This window comes from Bos mutus, chromosome 25, assembly GCF_027580195.1.
Source record: "Bos mutus isolate GX-2022 chromosome 25, NWIPB_WYAK_1.1, whole genome shotgun sequence".
Lineage (NCBI taxonomy): Eukaryota > Metazoa > Chordata > Mammalia > Artiodactyla > Bovidae > Bos > Bos mutus.
This window is the reverse complement of record NC_091641.1, coordinates 14,075,361-14,090,051: the sequence shown is the minus strand read 5'-3', so window position 1 is coordinate 14,090,051 and position 14,691 is coordinate 14,075,361. Positions and strand designations below refer to the sequence as shown.

The 14,691-nt window shown below is 43.4% G+C and overlaps 1 protein-coding gene across 2 annotated transcripts in view; it reads left to right on the top strand.

Moving 5' to 3' along the window:
* The first annotated feature begins 107 nt into the window (after positions 1–107).
* The window catches only part of CRCP (CGRP receptor component), a 38,176-nt gene continuing 23,592 nt past the window's right edge, over positions 108–14,691 (top strand). Inside the window, exons 1-2 of one of the 2 annotated variants that reach the window (XM_070362722.1) lie at positions 108–320; positions 5,267–5,796. In XM_070362722.1, the coding sequence (XP_070218823.1) occupies positions 5,534–5,796 (263 nt within the window). In that variant the 5' untranslated portion in view covers positions 108–320; positions 5,267–5,533. Of the gene's footprint in view, positions 321–5,189; positions 5,797–14,691 lie in introns of those variants that run through there. The other variant, XM_070362723.1, reaches the window with a different exon arrangement.

Sequence of the window (14,691 nt, the reverse complement as noted above, 5' to 3'; positions counted from 1 at the left end):
CTCCAGTCGGTGGACACACCAATCCCAGGCGGCCTCTCCAGGTGGGCGTTGCCTCCCCCCTCCAATCCTGGTTGTGGCGGAGCCGTCTCCGGAGCGGATTTGAGCTTGAGCGGCCCCAGTGAGAGGGTAAGGGACTGGAAGGGTGGTGCCTGGGCGACAGTGCTCAAGGCTGCAGACTGTTCCGGGCCCTGGAGACCCGGGAAAGGGGTAGAGGTAAAGACTCTGGGCCGCACCTGGCGGGCTCACAGGACATGAAAGGTGAAAAGCCACGCCCGATTCTTCATTCATTCAACAAACTCGTACTCGATACCGCCTATGTGGTAGGTACAGTTTACTAGACACTGAAGAAAAAGAAATGATGCTTGCCTCAAGAAGTTCATAACAAAGCATAGACAAGGTGTGCAGCGGGACACAGAGGACAGCGCAGAGTGGGGCGTTTATCTTGGAGTATTCAGGAAAGATTTTCTTGACATGATTAATTATTCAGCAGAAATGATAGCCCGGGTTCTAGGGATTAAGGAGTCTCGAACTTCTGCTCTGGAAATTCTACATTCTGGGGGAGATGTCCCCTGAGTTGGGTCTTGGAAGATGAGGGTTTGTTGTTTAGTCGCCAAGTCCGACTCTTTGGGACCCCATGGACTGCAACACTCCTCTGCCTCCACTATCTCTGGAGTTTGCTCAAATTCCTGTTCTTTGAGTCGTTAGCTCAGCGAAAAGGGGAGGGGTTAGAACATTCCCTTTAGGGGATGGGCAGCCTGGGCAAGGTTCGGGAGGCCAGAGGCGGGAAAGTGAAAGACCTGCTTGGAGAATAGGAAACCATTAGAGTGGCTATAACAAAGGGTCAGGGGCTTGAGGATGGCGGTGGGGAGGAGAAGTAGGAAGTAGGTTGGGGCAAGTTTGTAAAACGGCCTTGAAAGTCAACTGAGAAGGTTTGGACCAATAGCTGGAATACCTCGGGGGTTGAATATTTTTAGCCCTCACTCAAGTGTGGGATTACTTGGAGTTCCTAGAATTCATAAAGCTGTTGCAAGGTTTCCTAAATGCTCTTCCCTATGCCTGGAAAACCGTTCCCTCCCTGTCTTGCTACTCCCTTTCATCCATCAATATTGGAGCCAGTGTTGGAAAGACTCCCCACTGATGCAGATGCCTAGCTCTGGGCTCCTGTATGCTCCCAGGAAAAGAGGGAGACTGGGAGGGAAAGGAAACATTCTTACATCATCACATCTCCTGAGCATCTTCAGAAATCCAAAGCTCTGGCTCCTGCCTGAGGGAAGAAAAGGTTAAGGAAGAAATTTGGAGATAGCCGGAGGCATTTCCAGTATATAAATAGAACAACAAACAAAATGACAATGATAACTAATACTTCTTGACTTCTAATTGTGTGCCAGGCTCTATCTATGCTGAACATATTATATAGCGATTATGTACTTATATCCTCACAACCACCCTCTGTGGTCAATGCTATAATTATTCCCATTCTGCTGATGAGAATACTGAGGCTGGGAGTCCCAAAACACCCAGCTAGGAAGTAGCAGAGCTGAGAATGACCTTCAGGAGTATGACCACAAAGCCAGTGTTCTGTGCAGGCAGCAAGAACATCCATCTGGGGAGCCTTGACTCCAAGCAAATCTGTGTTCATTTTCTTTGCCAGCTTGGCGGTCCAGGACTGTTCAGACAATGAATCATACCCATTTTCAGCTGAGACCTGAGTGCTGTATGGAATTTACCTTCCTTGGGAGACTGGAAACTTTGTCTGGTCTCTGTCCCCTGAAATGTCCACATTGGTACAGCAAAAGGGTCTAGGAAGAATTTAGTGTAGAACAGGGAGAAATCCTTAATGTTGGCAGAAGACAGGCGAGGTTGGAGTTGACCAGATAAGAGTGAGAACCCTGGCTTGGACACTTCTTGACCACTCTGTGAGCTTCACTGTCCTCTCTGTGACTCGGGCTAATCATAGTGCTTAATTCTGAGAACTCCTGAGAGAAGTGAATGAGACCATGCTAACACCATGCCTGGTACATATCCTGAAGGAGATTTGGTGAGGATTCGATGAGTGTACAATTGTGAAAGGCTCAGATCAGCTCTCTGGCAGCTTGTAAGCACCAAGCAAATCTTAGTATTCTAGACTCTCCCTGGGTGACTTCACTTTAAAGGCTTCAATTTCTACTTAAACCTTCAAAAGCTCTGTGATTTTTTTCTGAGCTCTAAACCTGAATGCTTTAATGTTCAACAGGATATTTCTCCTTGGAGGACATACATGAATCTTTGCTCTTGTTCTAGCCCTTTGTATATCCAGTACTTAATACCTCTGCCTAAAAAATTAGCTGTTAAGAAAAAAAAAAGAAAACTATTTTCTAGGATAATGTGCTTTGGAGGGGAACAACAGAGACTCCACAGGCAGCCTCAAGTTAGGAAAGTTGCAGGGGGCTCTGAGTGGGGACAGGCCAGGCAGGAATTTCAGCTATGTGGCCTGGGTTACCTTTTTATGCAGGCTCCTTGTGGGCAGCCTTCCCTTGGGGTTGGGCCTCTCTCCTGACTACTTGGCTGTCCCCATGGGATAGATTGGGTGGCTGCATATGGCCTGAAAAGTCTTAGGGGAGCATCTGTCAGAGAAACAAGTTTAGCCATCTTATCATGGGGCCCTCAGAAGTACTCACCTCTTCTGTGGCAGCCCATCCTTGAAGCCTTGGCCTTGTGTGTTCTTCCCTGCGCCCAGTTCAAACACCCCTGGCTTTGGGACGCCTCTCCACCTCATTAGTCATCCCCTCCTCTGTTCCATAGCGTCTAAACACAGGGGATTGTAGTTATTGATGTCCAGAGCTCGTTCACAACTAGGCTGGCAGCCAGCCAGGGCAGGAGGTGTGTATTATTCATATATGTATCATCACCACCCAGTGAGCCATCAGTTCATGTTTGTTGAGTGAATAACACAACGGGGAATCTCCACATGAATTAGGCCATCTGGGTTTGGGTTGGCATTTTATTTACTTGTTGATTTTTAAAGTAAATTAATTGTTTTAAAAATACTTTTGTAGGGAGTTCCCTGGTGGTCCAGTGGTTAGGACTTGGTGCTTTCACTGCTGTGGCCCTGGGTTCAACCTTCAGTCAGGGAACTAAGATTCTGCAAGCCATGTGGCTTGGCCAAAATTTTTTTTTTTCTATTTTGTAGTTTTAAAATAACATGTAAAAAAATAAAATAAAATAACATGTATATTGAAAAACATTTAAAAAATTGCAAATGTGTAAAGTTAAATGTTAAAAATTCCCCTCACTTCCCTTCCAATGCAGGTGTCACAGGCAAATACCGGTAAAAACCATTTTAATAACTTTATTGATATATAATCCAAATATCTTACAATTCACCTATTTAAAGTGTACACTTCATTGTTTTTTTTGGTAAATTCACAGGAATGTGCAACCATTATCACAATCTAATTTTAGGACATTTTTGTATCTCTCCAAAGTAACTCAGTACCCATCAGCTTCCCATCACCACCTCTACCCGCTCCCAACCCTAAGCAGCAACTACTAATCCACTTCCTCTCTAAAGGTTGTTTTTTTTTTCTTTTTGCCTATTCTTGGACATATCATATAAATGGAATCATATAATATGCTGTCTTTTGTGTCTGGCTTCTTTCACTTAGCATGTATTTGAGGGTCTTCCATGTTGTAGCATGTATAAGTACTCCATTCCTTTTTATTGCTAAATAGTATTCCATTGTATTAATACTGCATGTTGCATTTATCCAGTCATTAATCACTATTAACAATTTAATACACTTCATGTATTTGTTCAGATTTGCCTGGGTTTAAATCCCTACAGGCCTAGATGAGTGACTCTGGGTAAATTATAATCTCTCCAAGCTTGGCTCAAGTTTCCTCAGTAGTAAAATTTGGATAACAAAGGAAACTACCGAATAGAGTGTCATGACTGTACTGTCAGTAATTATTTTTGTTGAGCACTTAGTATGTGCTAGGCACTTTAGATATCTAACAGATCCATAATTTATACATTAGGGAATTAAGGTTAGGAGAAGTTAAGTAAACTTCCAAGGTTAAATGGCCCCTAAGAGAGTGATGGAGGTAAATAGAATCACAGGCTGCTGGCAAAGCCTGCACTGTTAACTGTTAAAATCATGGAATAGTAAAGCACTTATCAAGAACCTTGCAAAGAGAATGTTTAGTAAATGATAACTGCTATAGCTATAAAAAAAGTGGGAAAAAATTAGCAATTGACTCATTGTCTAAAGACACCAACCGCAAACTTCCCTGGTGGTCCAGTGGCTAAAACTCCATGTTCCCGGTGCAGAGGGCTCTTGTTCCATCCCTAGTTTGGAAACTAGATCCCGCATGTCGCAACAAACACCCAGAGAAGCCAAATGAATGAATAAATAAAAATTTTAAAAGATAGCATCTTAAAAAAACAAAAGACACCTGTCATTCTCATTTTTGGCATATTTCCTTCCAGTCTTAAAGGAATATTTCAAACATACCAAAAATCCAGAAGATAAGACACTGACGGTTCTGTTGATGTCTTTTTGTAAGAACACAAAACTTAGTAGATTAGGTGGTTCTAGCGCCAATACCGGAGAAGGCAATGGCACCCCACTCCAGTACTCTTGCCTGGAAAATCCCATGGATGAAGGAGCCTGGTAGGCTGCAGTCCATGGGGTCGCTAAAAGTCGGACACGACTGAGCGACTTCACTTTCACTTTTCACTTCGCTGCATTGGAGAAGGAAATGGCAACCCACTCCAGTGTTCTTGCCTGGAGAATCCCAGGGACAGGGGAGCCTGGTGGGCTGCCGTCTATGGGGTCGCACAGAGTCGGACACGACTGACGTGACTTAGCAGCAGCAGCAGCAGCGCCAATACTCTTAGATATTTTTTCCCCATGCTTATTTTTCCTTAAATTACTAGTCATACCACATCATTTTCCATCTTTTAAAAATCCTATCTTGAGCATTTCCCCAGCATGTAAATTATGCTACATGATTTCTCATGTTACATATATTATACTGTATGGATGAAACAAGATTGATCAATTCCTCATTGCTGAGCATTTACGCTCTATCTCAGCAACATTATCATTACACAGCGATCTTTCTTCAAGTATCTGATAATTCCCTTTGGGCAACTTTCTAGAAAGGCCGAAAGGTCAGAGACTGTGCTTCTCATTAAGGTTCTTTACACTTCCCTACTAAGTAACGCCGATGAATGGGAAATGGAAGGAGGCTGAGGTTTTTTGTTTTTTTCCCCCCCTTTTAGAACGTGTTATTCAAGTATAACACACATACAGAAAAGTGCACCTATGCATGGAGCTCAATGGATTTTCAGAAACGGAACGGAACACACCGCGTACCCAGCACCCAGGTCCAGAAATCGAGCTCCGGGCCGCCTCGCCACTAGCCATCGCTAATATCTGAGGGGTCTTTAACGCCGCAAAGACCTGCTAATCCGATTATGTCTTTGGAAACTTACTAATGTAAATTAATACTACTTCTATACAACCTAGACAACGAAAACGTGAGCTTAATGTTCTCGCAAACGCTTAACATTCTGATTCCGAGACAGGCGAAGAGCATAGGGGTTCAAATGGCCAGAGGGGCCCGTCCCGCTCGCGGCCCCGCGGGCGTCCTCCAGGCTCCCGGCGTGCATCGCGGCGATCCCGGCGTGCATCGCGGCGCGCGGAGCCGGCTCTGGGGCGTGCGGCGCGGAGCCGGGAGCCGCAGCTTCTCGGCCTCGAGCTCGGCGTGTGCTGGTGACCCGAGGAGAAGAGGCGGAGGCGACATGGAAGTGTAAGTGGTTCGCGGGCGTGTAGCGGGCTTTGGGCCGACGCTCACAGCTCGGGACGTCTCGGCCCTGGGAGCCGGCAGACGGGGGCCTGGGGCGACCTCTCGTCGCGGCGCGCTGGAAGGAAGGGGCTCCCACTCTGGCCCGCTGACCTTCGCGCCCACTCCCACCGCGTGCCCAGGTCGCGGGGCGGCGTGCAAGTTGGCCCAGCTGCCTTTAAGTGCCTGTTCCCTCCCTCATCCACTCACTCTTGTTGCAGGGGTCACCGTGGGGAGCTAGGCTCAGTGTCGGAACCGGGACTGAGGTAGAAAGCCCTGGGTCCAGCCTAGAGGTACCAGGAGGAAAGATGGGTAAATCCTGGGGTGGAGCTTTGTTTAGGGGCCGTGGGCTCCTGGGGAGGCCTTAGTCAGAAGAAGTGCTCTCCGAGTTTGATGGGAAGTTTGTGTATTTAGCCGTGTGTGTGTGTGTGTGTGTGTGTGGAGGGTAAAAGCCACTCTAACAATTTTAACTCCGCATAGCCTTTTCCGTGTCTGCTCATTGTTCCTCGTGCAAATGGAAGTTTTTGCGCCTATTGTGTAATGAATTTTTCCATGGTTGACAACTTACTTTGTTGTTTAGTCGCTCGGTCGTATCCGACTCTTTTGCAACGCAGTGGACTGCAGCACGCCAGGTTTCCCTGCCCATCACCATCTCCCGGCGTTTGCTCAAACTCATGTCCATTGAGTCGGTGATGCTATCCTACCACTTCGTCCTCTGTGTCCCCTTCTCCTGCTTTCAAGTCTTTTTCAGTATCCAGGTCTTTTTGAAAGAGTCGGTTCTTCACATCAGGTGGCCGAAGTATTGGAGCGTTAGCTTCAGCATCAGTCCTTCCAATGAATATTCAGGGTTGATTTCCTTTACGTTAACTTATAGTCATCCGCATATTGTGTTTTCTTTGGCACTGATTAATACTTATATTTTCCTTTATGTTTTTGTGCCTCGTGTTTAATGTCTACATGTACTAGTGTTTTTCAGGCTTAAAAAAAAGCACAGTAGCTATATGTAAATGAAAGCTTCCTAAGACAATACCATACACTCTGATACTCTCTTCTCTTTTATTAAAATAGAATGTTAACCCACTAAATTGATTTTGCAATCCACTGCTGCTGCTGCTAAGTCGCTTCAGTCGTGTCCGACTCTGTGCGATCCCATAGACGGCAGCCCACCAGGCTCCCCCGTCCCTGGGATTCTCCAGGCAAGAACACTGGAGTGGGTTGCCATTTCCTTCTCCAATGCATGAAAGTGAAAAATGAAAAGTGAAGGTGAAGTCTGTCAGTCATGTCCAACTCTTAGCGACCCCATGGATTGCAGCCTATCAGACTCCTCCATCCATGGGATTTTCCAGGCAAGAGTACTGGAGTGGGGTGCCATTGCCTTCTCCGTGCAATCCACTAATGGGGTTTCATATGAAACTTGAAAAAACATGCACATATACTACTCTAGTCCAACCCATTATCAGTTTTTCCCTCTTCACTAAGCATTTCCTGTCAGCATACAAATCTGTTTTAATTTATCTGTCTTAAAAAAAGATCCCTTGTCTTGCTAAACTCTGCCAATGGATGGAGGCAGTCCTGGTCCCCTCGCTGTGACTCAGTTGGGAAGCCAAGGCAGGCATGGACAGGTGAAAAGGGCTAGATGGTGACCTGGAGTAATTTATGAGTGAGCGACACAGACTTCATTTCACACATACACTTTTTTAAAAATACTAAAAGTATGGCCAGACCAGGGGGCAGGGGCAGTAATTCTCATACACTACTGATGATAATATAACTTGATTCAGTTCTTTTGAAGACTCATCTATATCAAGAGCCATAAAAATGGCCGTGGAGTGGTGGGACCAGATGAAGAGGCTCTTCAGTTCTTGTTTGCTTTCTGCCATAAGGGTGGTGTCTGCATATCTGAGTTTATTGATGTTTCTCCTAGCAATCTTGATTCCAGCTTGTGCTTCATCCAGCTCAGCATTTCTCAGGATGTACTCTGCATATAAGTTAAATAAGCAGGGTGACAATATACAACCTTGATGTGCTCCTTTCCCAAGTTTGAACCAGTCTGTTGTTCCATGTCCAGTTCTAATGGTTGCTTCTTGACCTGCATACAGGTTTCTCAGGAGGCAGGTAAGGTGGTCTGGTATTCCCACCTCTTAAAGAATTTTCCACAGTTTATGATCCACACAAAGGCTTTAGCATAGTCAGTGAAGCAGAAGTAGATTTTTTTTTAAATTCTCTTGCTTTTTCTATGATCAGCGGATGTTGGCAATTTGATCTTTTCTAAATCCAGCTTGAACATCTGGGAGTTTTGGGTTCATGTACTGTTGAAGCCTAGCTTGGAGAATTTTGAGCATTACTTTGCTAGCATGTAAAATGAGTATAATTGTGCAGTAGTTTGAACATTCTTTGGCATTGCCCTTCTTTGGGATTGGAATGAAAACTGACCTTTTCCAGTCCTGTGGCCACTGAGTTTTCCAACTTAACACTTGGTATGCATATGAATAAAGGTAAAAATTGCTGAGTAGAAAAAAATTCCTTGTCCGTCCCCACATCCTGTCTACCTGTGGCTCCTTTTCTGCTTCCTTTCACCAGAAAACTTCTTAGAAGTGTCGTTTACTCTTTATTTCTTTCCGTCATTCTTTGAGTTTCCATCCTCACTGGTCTGCAGAAATGGGTCTTATGTAGATTTACCTATCTTGTCAAGCCCAGAAGTTGATTTTCTGACCTCAGCTTTCTCTCCATCCCTTGGCAGTAATTGATACAGAAACTCTTGGCTTTGTGACATGCTCTTCTGGATTTCTTCCTGCCTCAAGGACTACTTCTCTGTCTGCTTTCCTGGAACCCCCTTCCTTGCTTGGCTTCTAAATGTTGAAGCATTTTAGGGCTCAGTCCTGGGACCCTTACTTGCCATACTCTCTCCCCTGGTCATTTTACCCATCTATATGAAAATGATTCCCTAGAATGTATTTCTAGCCCTTCTCTCTTAGCCGTATACTTGCCTTGACCAGAAATTGAGCCCTGTTTCCTCACCGCTAAATCTAGTCCATCAGCCACTCCGGTCATCTCCAACTTAAGAATGAATTTTGATCGCAGTAACTTTTCACTGTCCCCGCTGCTAATTTTGTTGTCAGTCTTCTCTGGTTCGGATTAAACAATATCCTTTGGTTTTCACGCTTGCCCTGCCCCCTCCATTCTGTTTCCACACAGCAGCCAAAGTGAATTAAAATATTAGATCAAATCACTCTCTGTGTAAAAATCCTTCCTTGCTTTTCTGTTGTGCTTAGAGGATATCTGCATTTCTTAGTAGGACCACAAGACCCTGTTTAACCTCACGCACTCACCAGCGTGGTCTCTTGTCATATACCCTCCCCTGCACACACACACTTTCCACTGGTAGGCAAGTAATTAGGGTAACCCTCCAAGCCCTTTGCTACTTCCAGGGCTTTGCACTGCTGTTCCTTCTTCCTGGTATACTTTTCCTCCTGTTCTGCCCTTTTCTTACCTCTTTGACATCTCAGGTTGAGTATCCTTTTTCAGTGTTTTTCCTCTCTGGTAAATCTGAAGTCAGTCCTGCTTTTTGTCTCTCATAGAACCTTGGTTTATTTTCCCCTTAAATAATAACAAATTACAATAATAGATGTATGTTTGTCTGGTGCTTTGTCTTCCTCGTGAGAGTGTAGGTACCGTGAAGGCAGGACCAGTGTGTGTTCACCTAGCGCTTAGCACTGCACCTGGCATACAGTAGGCCTTGACAAATATAGTCAGCCTTCTGTATTTACTAGTTTTGTATCTGTGGGTTTCACATCCACAGATACAGAGGGCTAACTGTACTTGTTGAGTGAAGTAATATAAATAGTACTTCAGTAGTTTAAGAAGTTAAATTAATATAAATTAATGAGCTAGTTTCTTGATTGCTTAGCATATCAATTTTCTGATTTTCCAAAGTGAAATGATTTCAGTCAAGAAGTTTTTCTCCGGTAGTAACCTGCCCACTTCTTCCAAGAAGTCATTGATCAATCAAGAATTCTGTGGCTAGCGGTTTTGGGAAAATGAGGTTTTCTGAGGTAGGCGTGTGGTTTGGGGATGGCAGGGCCCCTGGAATGGGATGGTCTGGACGCCTAACTTCATATCTTGGCTGGTCTCCAGCATGAGGTGTGATCTCGGACAGTGTGGTCCTCAGGATCTTCAGGAGACCCCTGGGTTTCTGAGAGGGCAAATGTGTTGTACCTCTGCCAGGCAGCCCTAGGACCTGCAGTGAGGAGGCAGGGATGGAAGAGTCCCGTGAGTTGTTACTTTTTTTTCCTAACTACCTAGTGTATGTGAATGATACGTATAATATACACTAGGAGTTTTTTAAGGTTAAGGAATATTTATGCTTTATTTGGTTGAAAGGGAGAGTTGAAAAATGAAAACGTTTTCACCATCACGTCAGATGAAAGGATACCAAATATTCATAGCAAGATTAAGTATTTGTATGCATGAGGTATTTGTTGTTTGACTGACTTTGTCTAATGCCTCTGGGTTATTTATATGCCTGGAAGACTTTGTGTTCATCCTGTTATTCTTGAAGTTAAGATACAGAGTTAGGAAAAATGGACTTTCTTCTGTATCATCTTTTTGAAAGAGTGTCAGAATTTCCTTCATCTTTCAACTGGAAATACTGATGTTTAGAGACATTAGCTAAGAGGTCCTACAGCAGGTCAGGAACAGGGCTGGAAAGAGGATACTTTGTTTGCTGGCTCCCAAGTGCATGCTACACTTTAACTTGTTCATTGACTTTGAAGGTTGCTCAGTTTTCTTGGAGCAGAGTTTAGCTTTTCCGAACAGGACTTCAATCAGTAACATAGATTTGAGCAATTCCGTTCGTCATTGTGTTCGTAAGAGTTGACTGCGTGATAGTAACTAGGCACTGTTTGCTTGGACTTCTTTGTGCGTGTGTGCCTCGAAGGAAAGTCTGTCAGTAGATCGTTTTGTCCTATTTATTCAGAATTTGGTTTTCCAGTAGTTGTTTGTGTCCATTAAATTGATTCAGCAAGTTAAGCAGATTTTACAGGTTAAATTTCAAATAGCAAGTCAGCTAAGGAGCTTAAATGACTGCCCTCTTGTAAGTATAGATTCACACAGTCTTTAAAATTCACTTGGAATATTTACTTTAAATATAAGTAATATCAGTACTATTCTAAGTCCTACAAGAGAGTATGAAGGAAAAAAAAATTGGAAGAGAGGGTCCTTAATTACAAGTTATACTGATGTCTTTTTTAAAAAACCTGGAATTGTTTAGTTTTACATCTCCATTTTTCTCAAGTTTTTACCTTGAGAAATGTTAAACCCATGTAGCAGTTGCAAAAAGAGCATCACAAGTACCTGTATGTCCTTTACCTAGAGTCACCATGTAGGCATGCATGCATTTTCTCTACACACACACACACACTTCTCACTCTCACACTCTCTACTGAACTGTTTGAGAATTATAGCTGTGTCATGTTATCAGTCTTAAAAAGGCATTTTCCTATGTATCTGTAATACCATCATCATACTTGGGGAATTTAGTGCTTATATAGTGATAGTGAAGTCGCTCAGTTGTGTCCGACTCTTTGTGACCCCATGGACAGTAGCCAACCAGGCTCCTCCGTCCATGGGATTTCCCAGGCAAGAATACTGGAGTGGGTTGCCCTTTCCTCCTCCAGGGGATCTTCCCAACCCAGGGATCGAACCTGGGTCTCCAGCATTGTAGGCAGACGCTTTACCGTCTGGGCCACCAGGGATCCCTAGTGCTTATATAACCACTATTATTAAAATGCAATCTATATTAAAATTTCATCAGTTGTCTTAATAATGTTTTAGCTAGATTTAGGAAACACTGTATTAGGATCCAGTCAAGAATCACACATTGCCTTTGTTGCCAGGGTTCTTTAACCTCCTTCACTCTAAGACAGTTTCCTAGCCTCTTTTTGTGACATTGGTATCAGGACAAATGATAGTGATATTTGAAGAATCTGGGCCAATGGATTTGAAGAAGGTTCCTCAGGTTGCATTTGTCTGATTATATCCTCTTAACTGGGTTTAAATGAGCCATTTTTGGACTGGATTGCTATAAGGCATGTTTCCTTCTCAGTGCATCACATCATCATTATTGGTGCTGTTGAGTTAGATAACTCGATTAAGATGTTTCTCAAATCTCACCATATCCTGTTCTCAGCAGCCTGCCAGTTGGTGGTGGTTACAGTAACTTCTTCAGGATAAAAGCTGCATTAAAAAAAAATTTCCGCAATACACACTACTCATTTAGGACTTAGTAAAAACACACTGTATTCATTGATTTTTTTGTTGTTGTGTTTCCACACCAATCAGCATGTGAAACTTCCCTGACCAGGGATCAGACTTGTGCCTCCTGCAGTGAAATTGCAGAATTTTAACCATGGACCACCAGGGAAGCCCTATATTTTATTGAATGAAGGAATGCCTAGAATTTTTTGCATTTACTCCATTAGTATTTAGCTGGGTAAAAAAATATATATATATTAATATCTTCCTAATGAAATATCAGTGGATAAATTAGCTGTGCCCACCAGAGTGCAAGATGCAGTAAGATCCATTGTTCTCCTGGCCCCAAAACACAGGTTCATGACAATATACTTGGAAGGGAGTGCCTATCCTTTGTATATTGACTCTAGAAAAGGCAGGAGACGTTCCCAGGATTCTCTCAGTTAACAGCATGGTTGGGCAGTGGGGCAGTACTTGAACAGCCAGGACAGATTTCCCAGGGCCTAGAATAGTCTGCATGACTGAGGAGGGGCTGGGACTTGGAGATGAACTTGTCACGGTGGTACCTGGGATGCATCCACTGGCCTTGAGAAAGAACAGCATTTGTAATTCCTCACCACCCTGTTCCAGGAAGGGCTATTTTGGTACCCCTGAATGTTATGGCACACAGGGAATTGTAATTCAATTTCAAGCAGAGATCATAAGAGGGCTCTTGGGCTGACTTCCTGATTAAGTAGTCAAGGATGACATGTGGCTTGATTTGTCATTTCCAGTTTTAAATGAACCTTGTCATGGCCCCTAATTATGCATTATCCTTCCTGTGTCAGGTTCCTTTTAAATATATTCTCTGTGACCTAAATGCCATTGTCATTTGCGCAAAGCCTCACTTGATGAAATCCTGGCTCTCTGTTGAATGACTGGTAACCTTTGGTAAGCCTTGTGCTTTTTTGATTACGGTGCTGACAGCACTGTGTGATGACCTAAGGTCTCGGCTGAATGCTGTGTCAACTTCTTGCTTGTTTTGCTTTATTTATTGACTGGGGAAACCGCCCATGTTTTTGAAACTTTGTGTCCTTGTTTTCACCTTACAGCCCCTCTCCTAGTTTAAGAACAGACAGTAATTTTTGTTGCACATTATGTCAAATACAAACTCCTTGGTGAGTTGATTCTGTATTACTGATCTCCATCCAGTTTTATTTTTTACAATCCCATAGTTATTGTCCACTTCAGTTTTTTCTTTTTTACTGTGTGCCCTTGAGCACAGTTTTTAATCTTTGCACCTGTTTCATCATCTATGAGGAAGAATCATAATAGCTCGTACATCACAGGCTTTTTAGTGAGAATTAAAGTGAAATGATGTCTTACAGCTTTCCTTTAGGGCGATCCTAGTAAACCACCGGCTGTTACACTTTTAAAATTTGTGTTTTCCTTTCATCCTCAGAACAGCTTTTTGAAGTAGGAAGAGGTGGTGGTGGTAGCACAGGCAGAAGTGGTAATAGATGGTGTTTATTGAGTCCTTACTGTGTTCCAGGTACTTCACATGTTTCAGCTCAATCCTATAAAAATCTTAGGAGGTTGGTACTATAATTGCCATGTTATAGATGAGGAAATGTAAGCACAGAAGGGTTCGATAACTTGCCCAAATTCACATATCTAATGGAGGATGGAGCTGGATTTAGAATCCAGGCTACACTTCTGAGTACTAGTTTATCTTCACTTTTTGTTTTATATGGGGATGCTTAGGGGGTGGTAATTAACTCAGTAAAACTCAGGTAAGTGGCAGAGCTGGAACATGAACCCAGATTTGTCTGATTTCAAAACTGTGTTTTTTGGAAATTGAAGTAGAGTTGATTTACAGTGTTTCAGGTATACAGCAAAGTGATTCAGCGATACATACATATATATTCTTTTTCAGATTCTTTTCCATTATAGATTATTATAAGATATTGAATATAGTTCCCTGTGCTATACAGTAGGTCAAAACTGAATTCTTAATTGTTACTAATGAATTTGCATTCTTACTATAGACCGTTAAGAACAGTATGTACTTTTTGATGCGATACTGTAGAATGGATCAGTGGTCATTTAATGCAAGTTACACTGCTGCGCTCATTCATACGTGAAAGTGACATTTTGCCTTGACTGTTGCACAGGGGTCAGGGTTTTGACCACTGCTCTACACGTGAACTCTGCCTGTTGAGTTGACAGTGAAGATAAACACCTTGGGAGTTTTGTGCCAATCTGGCAGGATTCCTGACATTGCTGGGATTTCCAGGAGTGATGTTAGTGTTAAGGGTCTCATTTCTGGTGATCCAGCAGGAAAACTTAGCTGCCCAAAATGTCGACAGCTGGTGGAAGGCAGAGGTGCTGGAGAGGGGGCATAGCTGTGGGATGAGGCGGCACTCTGTTTCTCCAGCTAATTCTAGCATCCTCTGTTTATTGCCATCCCCCTACTCCTGTGGTTTGGCCCACGGGTTCTTCCTACTACTAACTTCCTCTTAATGTCTGACTTCTCTTTAACTTCTGCCTACTTGGACCATGGATAAGTAGAGTATCTTAGTAACCTACCTGATAATGGGTTTGTGATATACCTCAGTTTTAAAGAGGAGA